We start from the raw sequence: 26880 nt of genomic DNA, 5'->3' as shown, positions 1-26880 counted from the left end.
ATTAATGAACGTCTGTTACATTCAAGCCATTGCTAAATGAGTTGCTGCAAAGCTAACAGCTCCACAAACTCTCTCTGTATTTTGGATGTTCAGAAACTGGTGTCTCCCGGCGACTTTCGCTCGCAGTAAATCGAGTGAAGATCATGTGGATGTGCAGGCAGATTTGTTGTCACCAGAAACTACGCACTACAGCTTCACACATGCAAAGAAGAAGAATAAATATAAAACAACAAGCAACTCATCAATAATAGAGAAATCTTCCTTAATGTAAATATGTTTTTTTTCCTTATAACAACTCCAATAAGAACATAACATTACTAACTAACATTCATAAATTTGTTCCAATAATATAGTTAGTAGATTACGCAGATAAAACCATTGCAAATTCCCAATGTATTGCCGTGCATGGAATGCTCCACTCAGGAAACACAGTTACTAGTTCCCAAATCAGCTCAGTCACTGCTCAGACCCCATCCGTCCCCAGATAACATAAATGCACACCCAACATTAAAAGAACATCATAAAAATACACTTTAACTAGGGCAGAAACCGTTCAAAACTATTTTTTCGACATGTATTTAATCATTTATTTCTTAATTTGCCTTTGCCTGTTTCATCGCGGAAGAGTTCAAATGATCCAGCCCCTCCCATTCAGAAACTTAACTTCCTTAGTTATCTCAGCTTAGTGTGATCTGTGCACTCCATGCTTAAGATGATCATTTAACAACTAATGTCATTTAGTAATGAGTATGGTTTTTGACAAAACATGAAAGAATGAGTAGTGACCACAAAAAAGTTTATTTGACCCCGGGTTTTAGATTGGACTTGAACACTCACCTCCTGATTTAAAAGTTCTGTGTTTGTGCTCTACACCATCCTCCCCACCCACATACTTACTTACTTACACATACACACTTGCATGTGTGTGCAAGTGAAGTATCCATGTATGTGCAAGTGAAGTATCCATGTATGTGCAAGTGAAGTATAATTGAATTAATTTATACTGTTTATTGATCCCCCAGTGGGATTACAGTTTACACTTTGTTTGTTAGTAGGCAAGGCAAGGCAAGGCAAGGCAGCTTTATTTGTATAGCACATTTCAGCAACAAGGCAATTCAAAGTGCTTTACACAAAATCAGTTAAACAGATAAAACACAAGTAAAAAAATTTAAAAATCAAAAGAAAAAAAACCGTTAAAACCATGAAAGACAGTTAAAAAAAAAGAGAAACATAAACCAAGAATAAAATTTCGGCAGCTAAAAATTTAAAGAAATGATTATCTTTTAAAAAAAGAGCATCAAAAAAATCTTCAGCCGTTTTAAAAAGAACTGAATAGCAGGGTCACTTTTTCTGGATTTTTATTCCATAGGAGCATAGAAACAAAGCTGCTTCCCCCCTTTTTTGTTCGACTCTGGGACAGAAAGCAGCCTGTCCCAGAGCCCTGAGAGGTCGGGGGGTTTTCATAGTGTATTACCCGATCAGCAATATTTTTTGGCCCCTAAACCGTTAAGGTGTTTTATAAACAGAAAGAGTATTTTGAAATAAATTTCCTTTGAAAACCCCGGGAACCAGGTAAAGATTCAAACCTGGAGGTGTGTCCAGCCTTTTGGGGTCTTGGGGGGGACTCGAGCACCCGCGTTTAAATCACGCAGCGGGTTGATTGTTTTTTGGGAACCCTGTAAAGCCCCGTTCCCGTAGCCAATTTACTGAAGAAAAAGGCCCTTGGACAATTTTTAAAATCCTGTTGACACAAAGCCTTTTTTAACCCCCATATATTCAAAGGTGATAGTAGGCTGATTTTGGAATTGCCCTAATGTGGCTTTTAAAATTTCCCCGGTTGAGCCCCCGACACCCCAAAAATTTTCGGGTTTTGGGGCTTGGTTTTAACAGGTTTTTTTAAAGGGGACGCAGATTTTTAAAAATCTTTCCCCCCCTTGCTCCAAAAAAAAACCCACCTCTTTTTCCTTCTTTAAATTTTTCAAAAAGGGGCTGGAAACATCCAGCCTTTTAATTTGTTCGAGCACTTAGTCAGTTTTTGTTTTTGGGACTATAGCCCCCTGGGAAAAGGGTTAAATGTTTTTTGTGTTTCGTCCGCATAATATGGTCCCTTTTTTTGTTTTTCCCCAAATTTTGAGCCAGTGGAAGCATGTAGAGGAAAAACCAAAAGCCCCCCGAATGGGTTTTGCGGAACCCGCACGTCATTTGAAAGTAAGATGCAATTTCCCTATAGACAAAAAGAAACCCCTATCTTTAGGTAGGTTTAAAAAACCATTTTAGTACTAGCCAAAAAGGCCAACGCATTTTCCAATCGGTCTAGTAGTATATCGGGGTTTCCCCCCTTGTCAAATGCAAAACTAAAGACCAAATTTAAAACAAAATTTTTAAAATTTTTGCCATTTCTGTGTTAAGGTGGATTTTCCAAAAAGATTTTGGGACGAGCCGTTTCAGTCCCTTTTGGTGTGGTCGGAAACCCCGACTGAAAGGTATCAAAACTGTTGCTTAGTGACAAGAAATGGTTGAGTTGTTGAAAGACTACTTTTTCAATGATTTTACTTAAAAACGGAAGGTTTGATATTGGCCTATAGTTGCTCATTAGTGACTTGTCTAGGTTGTTCTTTTTTAAGAGTGGCTTGATTACTGCAGTTTTCAGGGCCTGTGGAAAGATACCTGAAAGAAGAGATGTGTTCACAATCTGTAGAAGATCAGAAGTCAAACAATTGGAAACATTTTTGAAAAGTCCCGTTGGTAGAACATCAAGGCAACAGGTCGAGGTTTTCAGATGTTGAATAATGTCCTCCAGGTTTGTATGGTTGATCGTGTGAAATTCTGTCATATTGGAACTATTTTTGCTTGAACACTGTGACAGCACATATCCTGGACTTGATATGGAGGCACTGACTGTTTGTCTAATCTTTTGAATTTTGTCTTTGAAGAAGGAGGCAAGTCATTGCAGGCCTTGTAGATAAAAGTTCAGATGCTACTGGTACTGGAGGGTTTGTTAACCTATCAACAGTAGCAAACAAAGCACGGGAATTATTATTGTTTCTAGAGATAATATCAGAGAAAAAGGACCTTCTTGCATTCCTCAGTTCCAATTATAAATGCGAAGTCTCTCTTTATAGGAGTTATAATGGACCAGGAGATTTGTTTTTCCGCCACCTTCGTTCAGCTTTCCTACACTCTCTTTTTTTTGTTCTCACCAGTAGGACATTTTTCCATGGAGATCTTTTCTTACCAGATACAACTTTGACCTTAGTGGGAGCAATGGCATCAATAACATTTGTGATTTTACAGTTGAAATTATCTACAAGCTCACTGACTGATAGCCCAGAGAGGGCTGGTGTGGAGGAGAAAAGCTGTATAAATGTGTCACTGGTGTTTTCAGTGATATACCGTTTTCTGATTATCTTTGTTTGGACACTTTTGGGCACAGAGATAGTGCCGTTAAAGAAAACACAGGAATGATCTGAGAGAGCAACGTCAGTCACCACAACCTTGGAAATGTTCAGACCTTTGGAGACAATCAAGTCCAGAGTGTGCCCCTTATGTGGGTGGGCTCCGTCACATGCTGAGTCAGTCCATAGTTCTCAAAAACACAACACAGCTCTTTTGTCCCCTGTCCTGGGGGCTGTCAACATGAATGTTAAAATCACCCGCAATGATTACACAATCAAAGTTAATGCAGATAATAGACAGCAGTTCAGTGAAGTCATCAATGAAGGTTGCACAATATTTAGGTGGCCTGTAGATATTTAGAAACATCGCTTGAGGGGAAGATCTTAATTGAAGAGCACATATTCAAAAGAAACAAAATTTCCATAACATATTTGCGTACAGTGGAATGAGTCATTAAACAAATGGCGACTCCACCTCCTTTCTTATTCACTCTATTCTCACTCATAAAACTGAAGTTAGGGGGAGCTGACTCGATGAGAACAGCACGCTGTTATATGGTCTAACCAGGTTTCAGTTAAAAACATAAAATCTAGATTGTGCTTAGTAATAAAATCATTGATTAAAATGATTTTCCTGCCAAAGACCTGACGTTTAGTAAGGCTAGTGTTAGTGTGTTTTCATTTTTTGGGACAGGCTGTAGCTGACGAGGAATGGATGCTAAATTTGCTAAGTTTGCAGTTAAGTGCTTATTCACCATTCTTTTCCTATTACCTATCACAACAGAAATTGAGGAAGAATTGAATCCACAGGGCCCAACACACAGGTCTGACAAACACACACATGCACAAACAGAGAGATGTCAGAGTGAGTGGGCTGCCAGCTGAACCTGCACTCTGAGTTGTTGGGGGGGGGGGTGTTCGACATCTTGCTCAAGGGCACCTGGCAAAGTGACATTTCTTCAGTGACCAATCCAGACTCGGTACTTTTGGTCCATAGGGGGACTTGAACCAACAACCCTCTGGTTCCCAACCCAACTCCCTACTGACTAAGCTGCAAATGCAGGATGAATTTATGTGCAAATTAAGTATTCATGTATGCGCTGGTGAGCATATGCGTATATGAGTTTATGCGGAAATGAAGCATGCATACGTGCATGTGTTTGGTATCAGTATACATGTATGTGCAAGTGAAGTACAGAGTGTATGTGTGGAAGTATTACATTTTGGCCCAGGAGGGTTCTCATACTGGATTGAGCACTCTACGACAATTAAATGGAAATGAGAGTTTTATGCCCATTACATATAGCTTAAATACAGAAAATTGTGCCTAGATGACTAGATGCAGATTTACAAAAGACTGCTGAAACTGGAAAGCAGTTGTGAAGTCAGGCTGTCGGAGGGGCAGTAGGGTGAGAAAAAGGGCAACAACAAATAACATGCATTTTATTCTATTAGCATGTAGTGTTCGAGTAAAACCAAGTCAGCAATGGTTTAAGTCTCGGTTCAACTCAGTCTCACTAGGTCATACATTACAGAAGTGTTGTCAAACATCTGTTTTTTCAAACACATGTTTTGTCAGGCGTTCAGGGGGAGGATCTGCCTTCCGGAAGTATCTTTCCCTATAATAAATCCCGCTTTCAAGGTTTCTGCTTACGATATCCCTGGGAATGAGAATGAGTTGGACAGTTTTGAAGTAGCAACAGAAACAGGACATGTCTGTGTGTTTGTGAATGAAAGAAGAAAGGAAAAAAGAGTGGGTTCTTCATTCACAACACCTTTTGTGTATGTGTCCTGCACACTAATAGGAAAGACTTGTGGTCGCTATTGGCAACTAAACCTCTCTCTCTCTATCTCTCTGTCTGTTTATTTCTTACTGTGTGTGGCATAGTCTGTGTGTGTGAGAGAGACATAGAGAGAGAGAGAGAGAGAGAGAGAGAGAGAGAGAGAGAGAGAGAGCGTGTGTGAAAAACCGCCAGGTGTATCCCATATATGTTGTTCACCCCATGTAAACTTCTTACATCATGCTTCTTAGGATACCGCAGTGGGAACTCCCCAGGGATTGAGTAAACTTACATAACAGTGGAAGTGTCACTGTCTTGACTTCCAACTGCCCTGCCTTGTTGCTGCTAAGAACTCATCCTCTCTCATCTTGCGTCACGAACGAGGTGGGTGTTTACGAAGCAAGCCACAGGATTAACAGTGTGACTGTAGAGGACTAAGGAGCGGCACGAAAACATGAGGAGGAGTATAGGGAAAGAAGAGAACACAAGCGCGGCTTAGTACATTTAGTACATGGACATCATCCTTGTTGTGACGAGACAGAGTTTGTCTGGGCAGACAGTCAGTTTCAAAGCGTCCCTCAGGATTTGGGCTGCCTCTGTGAAACAACTTGAAGGACCACATTGGGTTTTTGTAAATTTTTGGCTGCAACTGGTTTTTAGTTCATGGGGTGAAAATCAACTTAAAGACTTTCAAATATTCTGTCAGACAGTGTGGGAGAAAAACCTACATAAGACAAAGGGGCAGTGGTAACTGCAAGCCACTTTTCTAAAAATAAAATAAAAAAATAACTCTGACAGGTATACATGAGTGACATATTCAGCGGGGGAGGGGGGGGGGTTGCATTATTGGGACACAGGGTAAGGCAGCTGAAGGCTTTGTGTGGCTGTCAGTGATTCATTCTTCCAACTGGAGATAGTGGTAATGAACGCACCGCTAAATCACAACAGCACACCTACACGGTGCTGAAATAGATTTGTGAATAGGACGCAGATGGAAAGAGAAGGTGATAGACTCAAAGAGGTAGGCAACACAGAGACGAGAGAAGTAAACACTTAGGGAAGAACAATTTAGACCGATGTCTTTTTGCAGAGACACACACTTGTCTGGATACACACCTACATTCTGTGAGCCAAACACAAGCAGGTTAAATTCAATCTCCTCTCTGTATTTATTCATTCTCCACACTTGATGTATGGCAAATTGTCAATAAACTACTTACACCAAAGCAACAAGCCAGTGGAAACATAGTTTCCCTGTCAAGTCATTGTGACGTCACCATCGCTGGCAGAGTGGTGTGCTATTTTGAGGGGTATTAGGCGTCGTTTTTAACGTGGATTATTGGTTAAAGAGTTTAACTTTGTTGGTATATTTAATCCTGGAAAAAATAAAGTCACCAAGTGAAACACATGACCCAACCTACTACTAGTAACCTACTACAACTACATAAGATAGCACCGAGCATCATACAACACAATCAGTATTACAAGACCGTAAATCAAGCTGTTTCAAACTGTGTTGAACCATTATCAAAAATCTTTCAGGCTACACACCGTTGAAGCAATAGTTTGGTGCAAAAGTATTTAAAAGTGTCTCAAATGTGACTAATAATGAAAGCTGGAACAGAAAACAAAATATGAATTCCTTGCAAAACTTGATACTGGTCTGAAATTGTAGCGCATTTGTACTTTAGATTTTGTCAGTTACATAAAACTAAATGGATGACTAAACGTGCAGGTTCACGTTGTGTGAAGTGATTCACCGGCAAATTAAAAAGAGAAAAACAACAATTGACACCGTGTAGGTGTGTTGTGAAAAACTGAGTCAGTGTACTGTAATGGATGGGTATTATATTGCATAACATAGATATAAAAAGTACGTAAAACAGCACATAGCTATAATATATACAGCATGACAGACAAATGCCACTGTTCAATGAACTGAACTACAAAGTGAATTAAGATTCTTTGACCAAGTTGTTCCCACTGAGCCTGACTTCACCATGCAGTGTCAAAGTGAAAGGCAGCTGCCGCTCACTGCAACTCGACGCTGGAGTAATCTAGTTAAAGAGATTAGCAGCAGGGTTGTTATGTAGCAAGAGGACAGCAAAATAGATATAATCCCTATTCGGTGCTCCCTCAGTCAGTCTGGATTCCTTTATACTTCCACTCGGGTGAATCTGGCAAATATTAAGGCTGAGAATCCCTTTGAATTAACCTAGGATTGTAATGTTAACAATCTTAATTAAGTTATATAACAATGAACACTTCCTTGTCCTGTTCACCAATCCTTTACTTGAGCAAAAGTACCAGTAGATCAATGTGAAAATATTCCATTACAAGAAAATGTTCTGCTGTCAGAATCCTACTAACTAAGTAAGGAAGTTAGTAAAAGTGCTTCTTCATGTTATCATCAAGATATCATTTTAAGTATCAAGCAATGGCTCTGCAGTATGCAGTATGCAGTCTGCAGTAAGTGTCCCCTGTGGCTGGCTTCTTTTATATGTAATGTTCTTAGATTGTTAACTGTGTAAGCAGCATTTGCAGTTGTACATAATTGAATTGGAGTTACTTTTTACTACTTTATGAACAGTTAGGCAGTTAGGCCAGAGGTTCCCAAAATAGGGATTGGGTCCCTCAGGGTCACAAGTTCTGCTACCTTGATTCGGTAGTGTATTTTTAGACTCTTCTTTATTCTTTGTTTTTTGTGCATTGTAAAGTTGACTACTTGGAGTGTCTAACAGTTATTCTAATGAAACCATCTGAGAAGTCTGGATGGGAAATGTCTCTTTGGTGGAACTCTGAAATGTGACGAGACACTGTCTTTTATATGCAGTAGGAGATGCCATCAATCCCAACAAGTAGAGTAAATTGGGGCCTGAACTGTGGCATTTAGAAGCTTGCAGACTCATTTGACTAGTTCAACATTGGCCTAAAACACATTAAGACAGGAGATCTTCAAGGTCACTTCCTTGTATTATGTGATCAAAAATAAAATACTGAATGCAAATGCAGTTCTTCAATTTGAGCCCACACACACTAAGTGATAAATAATGTGGTGATGATTTGTGTGCATGAATAGAAGTGAAAGTCTGGCATCTGTAATTCAGAGGATTAACTGCACTGTTTATCTTCTTGTTCATTACTGATGATATGATATAGAGAAAAAAATCAGCAGTGGAAAAACAGCAACACCGAGACAGAAGTAACTCAGAAAAGACCGAGATATGCCTGCACTCTGATCTGACACTCACAAAAACTGTGTTTATGTCTTCTATTGATGACCACGTTGTTTATGTGGTGTGCTGTGGTTCAGCCCACGCTCAGCCCCACACAGATCACTCTGTCCAGCTCTCATTCACTTACCTACCCGTTACTATAGAGACACAGTGGAGAAGAATGCAGAAGGCAGGCTGGCAGACAGATATGCGGGAGACTTGGGTTGAATCTTAATAATAAGAGAAGGAACACTGTGCTGGGAGGCTGTTACATAATGCTGCTGCAGGATTCTGCCACAAAGTCAATCTGTAAAGACCCATGCAAAAGAGAAAAGAAAACTATTGCAAGAGAGCTATTTTGTCCATTAAGGCAAGCTGTTTTCCACTCATTTCATGTACCAATGTAAAACTAATAACAAGTTGCAGATCTTGTTAAGAAGAAACACATCAAAACCTAATGTGGCTGAAATGTGACCTCTGCAATGGCCATTTGAAATACTTTTGATTAATACAATGAGGCTTTAATCTACTTTAAGTAGATTAAAGCTCTCATTTAAGCTCTAGTTTAAGTAAATAAGTGTTGTTTCACACTCTCTACATCTACCTATCCCTCTAGAACCTACTCAGCATCTGCTCCCTTTTTGTCATGATCTTGGTTTGTCCTTTTCTGTCTGCCTTTTTTCATTTTTACTCTGTAAATAGATTCTGCATGTCCCTGTTAGCCACACACACACATAGCAAGAGAGAGAGAGAGATAGAGAGAAAAATAGAGAGAGACAGAGACAGAGAAAGAGAGAGAGAGAGAGAGGGAGAGAGAGACTCACAGACAGGTCTGAGACTGCAGCAGATTCTAACCAATCACATGAAGGAAACCTCCAGCCCATGTGGCTTATTCACAAAAAAACAGGAGGAAACCCTACTCATTTCAGCTCCACTTGCTCAGAAAGCATATCATGCCATCAATGTATCCATGCTGTAAACTAAGGAAGCTTCTAAAACTTCATAATTTGTTACATTTTAATGTAACATTTTAATCAAATAAAGTGCATGTTAATTTTGCATATCTCTGAAAATCACTATAGAAAATGAAATTCCTGCATCAAGGAATGTGTGTTAATGCTGAAATGCATTTCACTGACATTGTTGGCAATGCAGAAATGCTAAACTAATTTCTTGAAAAATCTTGATGCAACACTGCAGACATCAGGACTCAAATCCCCCATCCCTACAGCTCCCACATGGTTACCACTGGTACCACGCTGCCACCAAGCATCCTGGTAAGGCAGGAATCCTCTGCAACACTAAAATAGTTAAGGCTGTACTTGTTTAACTAAATCTCAGCTCCCATAAACCTTGGTTAGAATGATGAAATATTATGGGTTGCAGGGTTGGCAAAAGTACTCACTTCCTGTACTCAAGTAGAAGTACAGATACTTCTACTTGAGAAAACACTCTGGCAAAAGTAAAAATACTGTTTTAACTTCTTCACTCAAGTAAAAGTAGCAACATACAGGATTGAAAATTTACATGAAGTATAAAAGTAAAAGTAACCTTGCAAATGAATTGAATTTGCATTTTTTATGCAAAGTTACCTGGACCACACATATGTTACTAGAGTGCATGCTGAGAAACTTCAGTGGACATGGAAAAAAGCTCTTTATATGCCATTGACTACATTTTAAATGGATGTCTGCCAATAGGCCTAAAACATCCCATATATGATTATTGTGACAGAGACTGGGACTCCAGGTTGATAAGATTATGACTGAGTAGCAAAATATGAATTCAATTGTGATTCTTTGAGATTTCATAGATCCAGTTTCTCTTTTTTAATCTTCCCCTTAACATTTAAAGAAATCTACATGTTTGTGTGTGTGCTCATATATGGCTTCTGGAAAGAAAACAAAGGATAAAATACAAACATGGAATATGGTTGAGAAAAGCTCTTCGGGTAATGTAGTCAATTGTTATAAAACCAGTTTAAAATTCCAAAATTCCAGAAGAAGACTTCTCTGTGGACGCTTGGCTCAGACAGCAAGGAATCCTCTTTCTTTTCCCATCAAATTAAGTTACGCCAATTTAAAACTGACAGGACAGCTGGTATAGTAAAAAATGAATCAACTGAGGTTCTAAATCAGCTAAAAGGGTTTTATCTCATATGAATTCTAAAATGTGTCTATGTTAGTATGTGTGCATGCATACAAAAGTTGGAAAACTCAAATTTTTTAAAAAATGTAATAGTAAAAAAAGCAGCTGTAGTATTAATAGATGGATATTAATCTGGCAACCATTGGTTCCCCAAGGTACTTAATAACTTATGTTGTAAAAACGTGTTGATAAAAGATCTCTATTTTAAAATGTAGAAATGCTGTACAAAAGAATTAACACAATAATGTTCAAGACCAGTTGATAGATCTCTCCTACCATATTACTGTTTTACAACTAACTTTTCTACTGTGAGGTATCTAACAGTAGAAATTGTTCCCATTTCAGTATGTGGCCCCGTTTAGAATACCCAGGGCACAGACCGGATACCAAAAATATCTGGTATATGTGTCAGCTTACTTCACTGTGTTCCACTTGCAAAACAGGTAAATCATATTTGGGATGAAATGCAAATCTACCATTTGCTTTTAGACCCATAACCCTGTAAGGACATAAAACCACCAGATTTTTTTTTTTTACGATCATGTTTTGGGACTTTTCCATTTATTCAGCGGATAGACAGGAAACGGGAAGAGAAAGAGAGGGGATGACGCGCAGCAAAGAGCCGCAGGTCGGACTCCAACCCAGGCCGCTGCATAGGACTCAGCCTACATGGGGTGCACGCTTTTACTGGGTCAGCTATAGAGACTGCCCCCAGAAAATTGTATCTTTGTGTCAGTATCTGTAAATGCAAGCTTTTCTATCTTTTTGAGTTTTTATGTTTCATGGCAACCAATGAAGTCTCATCCCAGTAAGCTTATTGGTAAGCTTCTATTACATAACCATGTCTCAAGGCTTTCCTGTTAATCAACAGATTAGTGCCGTGGATAAGAGGCCCTCCAAGTTAGAGATTGTATGCTCCCACACGCAAACACACACATACACACACACACACGCATGCACACACACACACACACACACACACACACACACACACCACACACACACACACACACACACACACACACACAGACACACACACAGTCGTGTCTGCCTATCTTTGTGGGGACCAGTCATTGATATAATGCATTCCCTAGCCCCTTACCCTAACCTTAACCATCAAACCTAAATGCCTAACCCTCACCCTCACCCTAACCCTAACCATAACCTAACTCTAACCCTACTCCTAAAACCAAGTCTTAGTCCTCAAAAAGCCCTTTAACGGTATGGGGACCAGCATTTTGGTCCCCACAAAGCACTCAGGTCCCCATAAGTATACTGTTTTCACAATTTTTGGTCCCCACAAATGTAGCTATACCTAGACCACACACACACACACACACACAGAGTTGTGCACCCACAGGCATAAGACAGTGTTAAAGCACCCATATCATGCTCATTTTCAGGTTCATCTTTGTATTTTGAGGTTGTACCAGAATAGGTTCACATGGTTTCATTTTCAAAAAACACCACATTTTTGTTGTACTGCACATTGCTGCAGATCCTGTTTTCACTCCGGGTGTTTAGGTCTCTGTTTTAGCTACAGAGTGAGACATCTCAATTCCATACTTAATTTTGTTGGGAGTCTTACATGCGCAGTAGCTAGGTAAGATCCCATTAGCTAGATAACTCTTTCTCCAACTTTGGTCAGTACAAGGCAGGATTAGCTGGAGGGCTTCTTCTAAACAAGGACCACTTGTGGAATACCTGCATAACAGGGACATGGAAGGTGTTCTTTTGGATGTTTTTTTGGAGATTATGGTGAACTTGTGTGTGTTGTAGCAGTGTTTTGCCATTAAGAACGAGTTAGAACGAGACTGAAGGCAGAGGACATTCAGAAACCGTATCTCACTTAAAACAGCATAGATCGTTTTTTTTTTTCCAAGTTTGTATGCGTGTGGAAGCACCAGAGGCACAAAATAACACCCCAAATTATTTTCATAATATGTGCACTTTAAATCCGCAAAACAATGTGAACGAGACAAAAAAGCCTACAGAAGTTTGGATTTATTTCACGATGTTTACCACAAACAATTACTGTACTGACCTTTAATAACATGTATAGATAGTGAATGCAACTGTGGTGCAGCCACAGACAACACACACATCTAAACATCACATTCCATAGCTGACATATAGGAAAAACCGTAGAGTGAGCCTTAGTGACATTAACTGCAAAATGTAATGGCGAACACTCCAGTCCGTGGTAGGAAACACTGGCACACAACCATTATGTTATACCACTGTGCAAAACATCAAGGTTTGTTCACAGCTGTGCAAAATCAGCATTATATTCTACATTCCAAGCAATGGTTTCACAACACAACATCACAATGACTATTTTGAAGCATAATACTGAATAACTGTCAAGGTTGCCCTATAATCATGGTTTCAGAGTTGCAGTCAAATCACATTTAGCTTATACAAACTGCAATGATGTGTGGAAATGACAGTCACTGAACAGTGACACCTTCACATTCAATATTTACATTATGAGGAAGCGTCCTTCAAACCCAGTCAAAATGAGGATCACGACACATTTGCCGAGCAGGGCAAAAAATACCATTTGACCTTAATGCTCTATTTGTTTTTTGTTATGCTTGTACTACAGCATACACAGTCAACTTCAAAAACAGGCAGATACAAATTCAACAAAGAGCAAATCTAAAATGAAGGATATGTACATGTAAACCACATAGTTTCAGGCCAAGAGTATTTGGTAGTTGGCACATATGAGATTTTTAAAAAATCTCTTGAAAAATTCAGTCTCTAGTTATGCTGACCTCTGCAATTATTCCAGGAGGAAAATACTGCCTTTAATAATGTCTGCCCCCATCGTCATATTTTATCATATTATATCATATCATATTATATTACAAATCCTCAAACCAACGGCCCATTTGAATGACGTTAGAAGGTGAAAAAAAGTTATTTTTAATTTAAAGTGAGGTGGTTTATTTGAACACAACAGGAGTGGGAAATAGATGCATGCTATGAAGCCATATGCAGCATGATGCTTTTCAGCAGAAGATGGAGACTTGCTTTTCTACCTCTTTAATAGAGGGACATCTACATAAGTAGGCCTAACATGTTTTGTCCCCTTAAGGGAACACACTTCTTATATCTGTTGCACGTTGAACAGCTTACCTATCAGCTGGTTGAGAATCTAAAAAAGCAATATTACGAGGTTTAGGTTTAATGTGCCGAACGTGTATTGGTCTGACTCTGATCCTCTTAAGCCAGATCGGCTCGGTTTTGACGATGCGACTCTAATAGAAGGGAGCGGAGGAGAATTGGTAGCAGAGGTCAGCACCTCGGACAGCTCCGCCGCCCGACTTCTCACAAGCACACAGATCTGTTCTGGTCCCGCCTCGAACCTGCACCTCATTGCGACATCCATTTACTTTACACTCAGAGAGTGGCCTAATCATGAATGAAACGGGGGTGTCACTTTGTACTACGTAGTCAATCCCTGCGTCACTCAAGGGACAAGACGAAATAGGACAATATTACCATTGGCATGCATTTATAGAAACCTCCTACACTGTATCCTAAACACATCGAAGCTGTAACATCATTATAGGGATGTTCAACCCAGACGTGAGAAGCCTTCAACGTTGGCCTTTACATTCAAAACCAATGCTGCTGGATTTGCAACTAATCTTTAAAAAAAAAAAAAAAAAAAAAAAGCACAAGTGTTTTTCCTTCTCAGTCGGTCCAGGTTGGCCTCGCACGTGTCTCGTTGGTTTTTGAGGTCCTGGAAGACCTCGGTGAAAAACTGCGGGTCTGCATTCAGCTGCAGCATTTTGGCACTCAGCCTGTTGATGATCCGGAGCGACGTCTCCCAGAAAACGTCCTTGTTCGATTCGATCATGAACGGCTTGAGCGGGTAGGAGATCTCGTTGCCCATGTAGGAGTATGCGAGGTAGAGGCAAGTCTGAAAGGTGCCCTGCAGCTGGGCCTTGCTGTCGATGCTGTCCGATATCGTGTCTTCGCACAGCAGGTACACGAACACCACGTTAGCCGGCGTGATGAAGCCTAGGTCCTGCCAGCCCTGGAGCAAAAGAGTCCGATCGATGTTTCGAAACCAGATGACCACATCTCCGCTGTTCAGCTCTTTCAGTTTAAAACACCTGCGGCACATGAAGTCCCCTAAACAGTGAAGCAGCTCCCCGGTTGAAGCCTGGATAACTATCCGCCTCGGTGACACCAGAGACAGGCTGCTGGGTTGCTTCTGGACCGCGGAAGGCTTCCCGTTTTGGATGACAGCATCTTGGGGGACTGTGGGCACCGGGACCGGGATCGGCGCTTTGGATTTCTTCTCTTCGGTTTGGTGAGTCTTCCTGGTATTTTCGCTGTTAAGCTGCTCCACTCGGCCGGACGGGATCTCGCAGGCGGGCATCGGGTTCGGGGTCACTTTCTTGGCACTCTTCTTTGCCGGATTTGCCACCAGCTTCTTCCAGGAGATGGAGACGAACATTGAAGGCCGCTTGAGACTCTTGTCGTTTTTGTGTGCCTCTCCTGCGAGCTTTGCGTCCATGATAGACGACTTTTTCGTCGCCTGAGATATAGACAGCACGGTACCCATGTCTGCGGTCAGGAGAGAGCAGCGGGGGTATGGATGCTGCTGCAACTTCAACGCAGTCTTCTGCAGGGTGAGAGGCGGCGAAGAACAGTCACGACAACGATTGATACTCCATTTACACGTTTGGTTGCTCCGGGTCTGATGGCTCCTGGGCGGCAGAAAACGAAGATGGAGCTGCTTTTATTAAGACTTGTATTCCAGCAGATGCTCTGTCAGGGACAGGGGCACGCTGCGACACAATCCTATGGCTGCAGCAGAAATGGAGATTAGTCACCCTGCATTAAGTCATGGATTTAAACAACCCAGCGAGTGCCGCTCCTGACTGACAGCTGAGCCAGCCAATGAGAAAGCCAATCAATGATCCAATCACTAGAGTCTTTGTCTATTACTCTGGGTCTAGGTTTTCTATTGATAGCCTATATAGGTTACAGTTAAGACGCGCTATAAAAGGCACTGTGCTTTTCTTCTCAACTAGATCAGTTTTGGAAATCAGTGCTATCTATAACTTTGTTTTCTTTAATCTCATCAGCAGTCAGCCAAGTAGGTCCTTACACTGACTAGTGACGATGAAAGATGTGGTGCATAGCCCTATTCGCTTACATTTACACAATATCACAATATCATCCCCAAATTTAAATGAATGACTGGTTTTGTCGGTTTTCTATCTGTGTAGTGGATGGGGGGGACAGTCTGCTTTAAATGTTAATCAGTCACAGTTATGTTCAAGGTCAACCTACTAACATTTCCATATTTCCATATTTCACAACAAATCAAGCATGAGCATCATGAGCAGATAACTGTTGCAGAGACTGAGATTAGTTGGAACAATATTGAGGTGCAATGCCATCTTTTTCCTCCTGGTATAACTCTAAAACATGGCAGCCATTAATTAAACTAAATTGCTCTACTCACTGTTATTTTTTACACAGGGATCTGTCCATATAAAGCATTGCACAAACAACTACATATTCTTAACCTCACCATAAAATCACCCGGTAAACAAGTCAAGAAATCAAACAAGGGTTACTGAACTGCAGTTTATTTTAAAACTGGTTTTACCATTTGAAACCACAAAAAACACTCATACTGTATATTCCAAATATCCCCTTTGGCTAGCTTTTTTTGTGGCCTTACAAAGCGTTTATAATTATGACTGACATCAAAGCATGTTGGTCTACCATGCTGACGTGCTACAGTAGGGATTTCACAGGTCAGAGTTTTAATCCTGCACCGAGCCACTGTAAAATCACAAGCATGTCTCAGGACACTCCACAGGTGATCCAATTACCCCAGGCAGAACTGGCAACCCTCCACTAAGTTTCCTCTTGATGTTGAAATACAAATAGCACTGAAGGTATTCAGATTGGGCTTGCCATTCAGATGGACCATGTGATAAATACCTGTCAGTACCCCCATTTGGCTGTCCTTCGTCTTCCTTCTCCCATATTGCATTTTTTTGAAATGACAACTATTAGTTCTATATAAATATTTACTGTGTAGTTGCTCCATAGATATTGATATTCAATGTCTGTTATGGTCTTTTTATTTAATAATGTCCCCCCTTAGTGTTTTTACAGGATGCATTTTGTTATGTATGTAGAAAGACATAAGAAAGATATCCAATACGTTTTTATTGCATTTTTTTTCTTCCTTTATTTTTCAAAGCCATGAACATATGCAGTTTTACCGAATTCCTGGCATGCTCCACTTGTATTTGATCTCTTGTCAGATTGGATGGTGGAGAACTGAAGGGGTGCAGTGCAGTCAATCAGTGTCAATGGATTGAATTCCGCAGCTACCATAGGCATAACATAAATCCTGCTGAAATTAATCTACAAAGTATCAGTAAAAGGTAAGAGAGGATCCAGTTAACTGTCCAAAGCTTGTATTTGTAAAATTACATTTCATCATACAAATATGCATATTGTAGGGTTGATGGCTTCATATGTGAAGTTGCAGAAAGAACAATATATAGGTGGCACAATAGTCCTTTACTGATTGGAAATGAACACCACATCTGTTGGGATTTTGTAGCTCTGATTTACAAGTAACAGAATATTGAAACCAATTAAACAATTTGCACATTCCTCCACTGCCCTCCACCCAGCATTGTCTTCATCGCCGAGGTCGTCATCATCAGCATGATCTAATTATCATCAACTCTATCTTATATCCCAATGATGATCAAACTCAACACAGGCCTGACAGTCACCATCAGTTAGCTGTGTGATATACCTGTTAAAATTGTCAACCCAATGAGATGAAAGACTGAATTAGGAAGGTAATTTAAAGCAAAATTTGTGAATTTAGATGAAAGACGCTAATGTCCGCAAACTGTAAAGTGCTACCCATTTCACACACACACACATACGTTTGATCATGCCAACGTTTGATCCAACACAAAATAAATCAGACGGGGATCAAAAGAAAGTCTTTCATTACAAATCAAACAAAACGCAACAGGATGTTACTGAGGAATAATCTCAATGGATGTATTAGACATGCAACATCAAGCTTTGCTGGCGCAATCACGTATTATGACAAAGGCATCCCAAAGAAAAATGTCTACGTTTAGTCATAAGGTTAAGGTTACGGACCACTTGGTGTAGTCATGGGAAAATGAATGGTTAACCTTTCTGTGTCTGAGTTTTTTTTGCTTTCTTAAAAAGAAGGTTTATTTGTGTTCTGATACACTTTTACATTTCATTATATATATATTTTGAATACAAAATGAATGCATGTCACGTACAAAGCATGTAACTTTGACAGCTCTCTTCATTTTGATAAACAAGTCAGCTCTGTTGTTTAAGGTAGTTTTTACAGGCTTAGAACAGTAGCTAAGCTGAAATACTTTTTTTTTTTTAATCTAAGCACGATCTCGAAGCAATCATTAATGCCTTTATTACCTCACTCTTAGACTTATGCAACTCACTATACACAGGCCTAAACCAATATCATTTAAACAGACTCCAATTAATCCAGAATGCTGCTGCAAGACTCCTCACTGGCACCAGAATGTATGACCACATAACTCCCGTTTTAGCTGAGCTTCATTGGCTCCCAATAAAATTCAGAATCTTTATTTTTTTTAAGTTTTACCTTCTGTTTTCAAAGCACTCCATAATCAAGCCCCTCCGTATATTCCCGATCTCCTGTCGAGTACCTCTACCGCCAGGGCACTCAGGTCTAAAACCCAACAGCTCCCCGTCATCCCCCAGACACACCTTAAAACCAGAGGGCACCGAGCCCTATCTGCAGTAGCCCCCCAACTCTGGAATTCCCTCCCACCCCATATCATATCCTGTAATACAAGAGAAGAGACATTTTTACTCTATGGCTTTCAACTCCCCTTGATTAATTTATTTTTTATCAATGTTTGTTTTTTTGAGGTTTCAGAGCTATGAACTGAACTCAACTTGTTCTTAGCTTTTTTGTATTTGCAAATTCTGTTCCATTGTTTTATTCTATGCTACATTATTTGACTTTACCTTTGCCTAACTATGTTCATGGAACCTTGCACACTTGACTATGTATCTTTAAGGCATACTGATTCTGCCTTCCAGGCTCTACCTGTAAAGCACTTTGGGTCAACTATTGTTCGTTTAAATGTGCTGTACAAATACAACTAATTGACTTGACTTGACTAATATTCATGAAAGTGGCCATGTAATTTGGTCATGTAAGACAAAGGCAAAGTACATAAACATTGTGTGTATGAATACTAACTATAACTTTTTTTTAATCATCTAATTATGCAATACTACATCAATGAGGTTGTTTTTTAGGAAGTTCAGTTAAAATATTTGGACCATTTTCTTTTCACATATTTTCTCAAATTAGAGAGACGGAGGAAAAATAGCAGACAGTAATGGGAGTTGAGAGTTGAGTGACTCATGCAGTGATAGAAAAGAAAAAAGATAGAAGCATTTGGGAAGACCCAAAGAGAAGGTTGGAGGCAAGAGTGAAATTATAGACAGATATGCAGACAGATACAGATAATACCTTACTGTACAAGGAATTTGTGATGGGGTAGCAAAAATGCCACTTAAGTCATATAGATGAAATAAACAGAAAGGACATATAATAAAGTAACATCAGTATTTAACAATCAACTTATACAATACATAAATGCAAGGTGTCTAATATCCTTACATTAGATAAGATAAAATAAGATAAGATAGACTTTATTCATCCAACACTGGGGACATTCCTGTAACACTGTCTCCACTAGTTGTTTTTGTTTTCTAGATGTCAAAAAATTATTCATGTGATCTTAAAGGGACCATTTGACACACAGAACACCCAGTGCTGTCAACACATCTGAAAACTATGAATTTATTCAAATATGTACTACATGGATCTCATCCCGATGTTAAAAGAAATTAAACAGTAAATCTCAGGACATTTACTCAGTCAGAGTGTAAACTGCTTATTTTGAAATGTCTCAGCTGAACTGTAAGTCTTCCCTTCCTCACATCTTCTCCTCTTTACCATGCTGCACCATCCTCGTACTTTGGCTTACATTATGTATGTATCTAATCTAGTATGATTTATGCATATTCCATCACATACATATCAAACTTAACATCTATGGTATTTTGCCTTGGTTTTCAAACTCTACTGCCGATTGAGCTGATGGGAAAAATAAGCAAAACATCATCAAACATGTCAGCTGTGCATATTCTGTATTATGCAAAATGATTAGCCTGGATGGCAAACCAAATTTAGCCCCGCCCACAACATTTGAGGTCGGGAAGTTCATATTCTGACTAGCATCTGAGTATACATGCAACAAGAAGATACTTAAGTGGAGAACGTTTAGAAGATTGTGTCTATCCGTTTCCTGTGGCAGGATTTCCTCCTGGTGGTGTTTTAGTGCAATTGTAATAGCTGCAATATTTCATTTGGTCTTCTGGGTAAGTTAAACTTACTTACCTTTTTGCTGTTGTGGCAGTCCATCATTAAAGTTGAGTTAGTGGCGCTGTGGAGGGGCGTCTGACTAGTCCACACAGCATTTTGGGATGGGAGACAAACACGTTCTGGTTTTTTGACATTAATTTTAACCCTTGTATTGTCTTCCTGTCAAAATTGAAAATCAACAATTTTGTTGATGCTTTTTATCAATGTTTTAAAAACGTTCTTACATTTTTTTCCTTTTTCCAACACTTTTGATGCTTTTTCCGCATGTTTTGACACTAATATTTGAGTTATAAAAGCAGAAATTAGGAATTATTTAGACTAAAATTAAAGGAAAGTGTGTTGATGGATAATACTACAATACTATTTCAAAACCACTTCCATTTTCTTTTCAAATGCTATGAAATTGAATAAGACACCCCAAAATTACCCGTCAAAATCACCCCAAAGAGCGTTGTGTGGAATCATTGTGTTATTTTGGGTAATTACAACTGGATAATTTAAAAAGAACATTGATATAGGAAAACGGGTCAACTTGACCCGAGGACCACATGAAGGTTAAACCAATCGTAATCGGCATGGGCGGTGCTAAGCTCCGCACGGAGCCGCTGCAAAACAGCCTCAGGAAGGAACTAGTTTTGGTGGAATGTGTACGTTCAAAGGTTGTTTAGGCGTGCAAGAGAAAACTCAGATTGGACAGATAGTCTAGCTAGCTGTCTGGATTTACCCTGCAGAGATCTGAGGAGCAGGTAACCTTAGTCCTCAGAAATAGACGGAATTTAAAATCCCAGCACTGGTGCAATCCCAGAAATACATCAACGTGAATGTAGACTACTATTGTCCTAAAAGAAGACAAGCAGGTTGGGACTGATTTCCTTCTCTCAGGCATTTTGATGAGCACATTAAGAGAATGCTTTGTGAAACAGAAAAACAAAACAGCAAAAATGGGATTAGAACTCACAAGCGACAGTTTCTCTTCCAACTGAGCTATCAGGGCAATCAAAACTTATCTCAATATTTCAATTATGCTTAAACTCCACAAAGTTGGTTGACTTCTGTGAATCAGCTTTCAGGTTATTTAATTGGTAGGGAAATGTATGTTAAAAGGTTTTGATTGGTTAGTACTGATGTCTTGGAAAGTGTTAAGTTTTTTTTTAAGGATTATTGACACAATTAAAATGTTTTTAATGGATTGTCTGCATGTTTAAGAGGTTTAAAGGGCAACATAAGGAAAAGAAAAACTTTGTTTCTCTGCAGGTTGATGAAGCTGGTGTTTCTTCTTTCTCGGCCTGGGAGATGGTCCAGTGGGCAATGAGGCTGAGTGACACCACAAGCACACGGGTCCTCTCTCTGCCTAAGGTAACCCACACAGGAGTGTTTGTGATGGTTGGGTGTGGTTTCCTACATTGATTTCAACTTGAAAATTTCCAACATCAATTTCATCTTGCTTTCCAAGTGCAAATTTGCACTTTTGTAACAACACTTTGTGTCATGTGACCTTTAACACAAAAAGAGAGATCGTTAACATTAAAGAGTATCCAACATTCCCAGAAGTTGTCAACGCAGGAACGAGCTAAAGTTACGTTTATAGTGGCACTGTCCTCTAGTGGCTGTAGTGGTTATGACGGGAGCAAACCAGGAAGTAAGGTGACAAACTGACTGCAGTTAGGTGCTAGATTGGAGCACTAAATGTGTCGACGTCACAGGACTTGCCTTGTGGCCCGCCTTATTCTGCCTCTGATTGGCTTACCCTGGTATTCTTACCCTAACCAATCCCCACTCACCATGCCCAAACCTAACTACATCGACACGTCTAGTGGATCTGATCTGGCATCTACCCTGTCTGCACTAGTGTAGTGCTGAACAGTCGTCTTAGTTTTATCAGCGATTAAAGCACAGTAAGTTAAGTTACGTAATTCTAATCCTAATCATTCTATTTACACCACACTACCCTACAACAAGGCTCCAGACCAGAGAGTGAACAAGCGCATGCGGAGCATCAGGGAAGCCAATCAGCCAGGTTTATAATGACAGCTACATCATTAGAGAGTTACAAGAGCCATGCCAGTAAAAGTGTGATTAAGAGAAAGACCTATGTATTGTTCACTGAAGTATGCATCATAGAACCTATACACAATTGTATTATAATGTTCTGGATGCTCTCTCAGTGTATCACAAAATCCATAATACATCTCAGCTGTTGACGCTTGTTTTTAGAAAATTAAACTCAGCTAATTTAGCAATACACATAACATAATGATGTAGCATGTTATTATTAAATGCTGAGATAGGACATGTTCATTCATTTAAAATTGTGTTAGATATTGTATATTTAGGGTACTTGCTTCACCAATAATACCAGCTTGATATGCTTTATAATTTTTATTTTAAAATTTCATTTTTTAGTTTAGAAGTAGAGATAGAATTTATATTTACTCATCAATCTACTGTATACATTCTAATTGCTGAATAAAATAAGTGTCATATCTGTAAAGTTGTCCTTTGTCCATGTATTGTGTACTTGTTTCTGTCCAGCAGACATGCATTAAAATAAATTAGTACCTCATCAAAATATTGTAGTTTGAACGCATACAATACTTGTATTAAAATTAGAACCTACAAATTAAACTATTTAAAAATCAGTTTAACCTTTTATGGTTCACCTGAATAGAAGCAGATCAATGTCTTTTCAAACAGCCAAACACCTTCACCCTGGACATTTGGGAGGATAAGTAACACGTTGACCACTGGAGGGCACTCACATGCAGCTGCACATCATCCCAGTCAGACTAGAAGTGTTTATCATGCTGGTGACATCTCTTGTCAGCAGGCGTCTTCACCACCTCATCCTAACATGTAATTACTTCTAGTGAAATCGTGGGGTGACATATCAGGCAGAATAAGGAGTAAAGGTTTCTGAGACCTCTTACTGATATTAGCTTTAGTGACAGAATTGTCCTGTCAGCTAATGAAGAGCCTGCCAGCAGAAGGACAGTGGGAGTGAACAGGGAAAAGATAATGCAATGCTTTAAGTCCTTTGTGTTTTATTGTTGCACAAGGTTGTGTATTAAAACCATGTGCACGTGGGCGTGCGCATGGAAAACATACACAATGTTGGAAATGATAGTAATGGTATGATTTAATGAAAAAACTGCTTTAGTGCATATTTAATAACATATTCACAACTACAACACAACTTGACTGACAAACGTAAGTCAAAAGTCAGTCACTGAGCAAAAGTAAGCACAACTTGAAAGCGGTTTATCATGAAGAGTTTCTTTTGTGTACCTCCCATGTAAATGTTTATAGCCCAGAAAAAGGTAAATCACTTCATATACATTCACAGAAATAAATCAGAGGAACATTTTTTTCTTGTTGCAGAACAGTTGAAGAAGTTTTTTTTGCAGCATACATCCACCCTGATAATTTTATGAAACAGCTGGGATCAATAAATTTGTTTTGAAAGCTGCACAAATAATTAATACAGTAAATTAAACAGGAAATGTATTTTTTCTGACTGCTGCCTCTTGAAAGCATTCTGCCTGTGTGTGTGTGTGTGTGTGTGTGTGTGTGTGTGTGCCTGTGTGCGTGCGTGTGTGTGCAGGTGTGTGTGCTATGTGGTAGATCAAACGGTAGAAAAGGGATTGGGTGTCATGTCTTATCGCAAATGTGTCTGTCAAAGCCGGTGGGAGGGATTAGCATGGCCGACACAAGCAGGTGGAGACAAAATGCAATCCAGAGAGGACAAGAGAGAGAGAGAGAGAGAGAGAGAGAGGCAGGTGGGATCATTCAGACACACACAGAGACAGACAGACAGACACACACACACAAATACACACAGGCAGGTGGGTCATTGTGACAGTCACAGAATTGTAAAAGAGCTGCTTCTTCTCCTCTCTTCTGCAGCTGTGTGACCATGGAGTTGCTGATAACACACACACACACACACACACCACACACCACACACACAACACAGACACACACACACACACACACACACACACACACATACAACACACACACACACACACACACACACACACACACACACACACACACACACACACACACTGACCAGAGATTCATTCACATATTTTCCCATCCATGACAAAGCAGGATTGTTAACCCCACTGAATGGGGAGAGTTGAGAGTTGTCCTCTAATTGAGAAACATGCAACTAGTCTGTATGATTCTTTCAAGCTGCTGACACTAACACACACAAAGAATGAAGCTGTGAAGCTGGGTTGTATGTCTAAGACTAAAATCATCTGACATTAAAATGTCATATTACAGTAAATAAAAAGCATAGTGGTGGAAAGGAAGTACTGCAGGATGGTACAATTGTTAATTTTTTTTAACTCTACTACACTTAACTGGGCATTTTTTGCACTTTTGACTCTACTGCATTTATTAGCTATGGTTAATTTGCAGATTTTATATAATGAAACACATGATGATCTTAACTTTGCAGACAAAACTATCAGGCAATGTATGTAAGCAGTTTCATTAAGGTTCACCTCCACCAGCTACAACTTTGATTTTGTAATGGCATCAACCCAAATATATACTATACACAACAATATTACATGTTATGATATACTTCTGTACTTTCACTTAATTCAAATTTTAAATCCAAGACATATTGGAATTGAATGTTTTCATTACTCTTACTTTTGCTACTTAAGTGATGATCTAAAAGTCTTCTATCACTAGAAAAGGTTTTATGTTATTTTAAAACAGTTTTATGGATAAGCTTTTCAACTGTCATATTCTGCAGCAGCAAGAGCTCTACTGTGGACCGGCTCTGCTTTGAGAAGACTTTTACGACGAATGTAAGCTGTATAATAATAAGCATCTATGTTCAGGTTTGTGTTTTAGTACACAGCCAGATACTAGTCATTTAAAACAAATTATGGTCACCAGCTTTGAAGCAGGAGCTGACAAAGCTAATCCGGTCACCCTGTTTAGACACATGTAACAACACAAAAGCAACATCTGGCGTTAAACAACCCCACCTGCTCTATTATACTAAATAATGTAATAAAAGACAATAACTGCGATATCAAAATTGGCCTTTAATGCTGGACCAATTCAATCAAACACAACCAGGTGATCAAAGCCTACGATCGCTCTCTGTCACACACACACACACACACACACACACACACACACAGTTACGGGTGGATGTAGGTCTTTCCTCTCACATGAAACCAGTCTGCAGTTCTATCCTGTTCTGTTGTGCCTCACTACTATAATTAGAAACAAGAGGGTGATAAACATTCATATGCTTTGATGCTCTTATTTAGAGCAGCCAAAGGCAGACGGGGACACACACAGACATAGGCTCCAGCTCTCATTCATGCCCGCACAAACACACACACACACACACACACACACACACACACACACACACCACACACACACACACACACACACACACACACACACACACACACACACACAGGTAATGATTTATGATAATGTAAGGACCAGGAAGGAACTTATTCACACACACAATCAAACAGACATACTTATCTGGAAATATTGATTACAATAAAATGAAACAATACTGTACAGTGTTGAGCTGACTATAAGTTCTGATACAATTAGATTGAACTATTGGAGTATCTTTTACTCATTACAGTAATGTCCAAATTCCAAATAAGCCTTCGAAATAACACATCATAATAGTATTGTGCATTTATACATTACTGTAAGATCTAGACATACTCTCTTGTTAGTGTACAGTATGGAGTTCTCATTCATTGAGTCATATTTAGTGTTTTCCAATCAGAAAGTCAACCCAAATATGCACTGCAGAAGAGAGGAGAACGGTCCTAGTTCCTTCCTCTGGATGATGATCCAAACATTCATGGTAAATTGATGAGAAATTAGTTTTAAATGATCTGATGTTCTCATCATTTACTCATACAATGAAGTACTGAAGGAGACACAGAAGATACTACATATAGACCGTATTTGTAGTACCCACTGTGTCTCCTTCAGCACTTCATACATGTTAGAAAAACCTGACGTAAATATTTAAAGGACAGTTTTGGAGTAAAACTATTAATTGTGCATGTTATTTTAAGATTGTGGTTTCATGAAATGCAGATGTTGTGAAACATCAAAGTACAGATTAGGTGACACTACTCTTCATGCCCACCAGGCTACGCCCTTGTCTGGCTGTTAAGAAAAAAAAAAAAACTTTTAGCAGGATAATCAGCCTTGTGAGTGTGTATTGAGTGTGTATTGAGTGTGTTTGTGTTTGTGTGCGTGTGTGTGTGTGTGTGTGTGTGTGTGTGTGTGTGTGAGCGGTGTGTGTGTGTGTGAACCTGTTAACTGAAGTGGTGCATGATGAATCCTTGCTAGACAAAAACCACATTAAGTCCAAGTGCCCAAGTACTGTGGATGGTACTATGATAGACACACAACCACACTCCCTTACTTTTGCTCACACAACACACACACACACACACACACACACACACACACACACACACACACACACACACACACACACACACACACACACCAGCACACACACACACACACACTCTCTCTGCTTGTCATCAAACCCCACCTTTGATGGCATGCTGTATAATCCAACCAACCCCTCTTTGTTCTTCCAAAATAAACTCTCCTCTCCTCCTCCTTCTCTTCTCATCCGCTCCTCGGTGTCTGGAAGACCATGTCACACACACTGGCATTACTGTAACATGCATCTTAGTTGATCCAATAACAAGTGCACAGCTCTAAGTATGTCTGTTCTCAGCTGGCATAAGTCTTTCAGGCAAAGAAGACACAAAAGACAATTTTTATTTTCAAAAATTGTCAGCAGC

General features: G+C 39.5%; 1 protein-coding gene and 1 long non-coding RNA gene across 2 annotated transcripts; one reads left to right on the top strand and one right to left on the bottom strand.

The window, feature by feature from the left end:
• Positions 1 to 479: 479 nt before the first annotated feature.
• On the top strand, positions 480 to 23409 carry LOC116698198 (uncharacterized). The gene is made up of 3 exons (XR_004334152.1): positions 480 to 551; positions 11029 to 11040; positions 23398 to 23409. It is a non-coding gene; the product is annotated as an uncharacterized LOC116698198 (long non-coding RNA).
• On the bottom strand, positions 12527 to 15497 carry LOC116698197 (cyclin-dependent kinase 5 activator 1). Its single transcript, XM_032529996.1, has one exon. It carries the CDS (start codon positions 15122 to 15124, stop codon positions 14201 to 14203), a length of 924 nt encoding a protein of 307 aa, XP_032385887.1. The 5' UTR covers positions 15125 to 15497; the 3' UTR covers positions 12527 to 14200.
• Positions 23410 to 26880: the final 3471 nt, after the last annotated feature.

This window comes from Etheostoma spectabile, chromosome 11, assembly GCF_008692095.1.
Source record: "Etheostoma spectabile isolate EspeVRDwgs_2016 chromosome 11, UIUC_Espe_1.0, whole genome shotgun sequence".
Lineage (NCBI taxonomy): Eukaryota > Metazoa > Chordata > Actinopteri > Perciformes > Percidae > Etheostoma > Etheostoma spectabile.
Note: the sequence above shows the minus strand (reverse complement) of the source record. Positions and strands in the feature narration are given on the sequence as shown.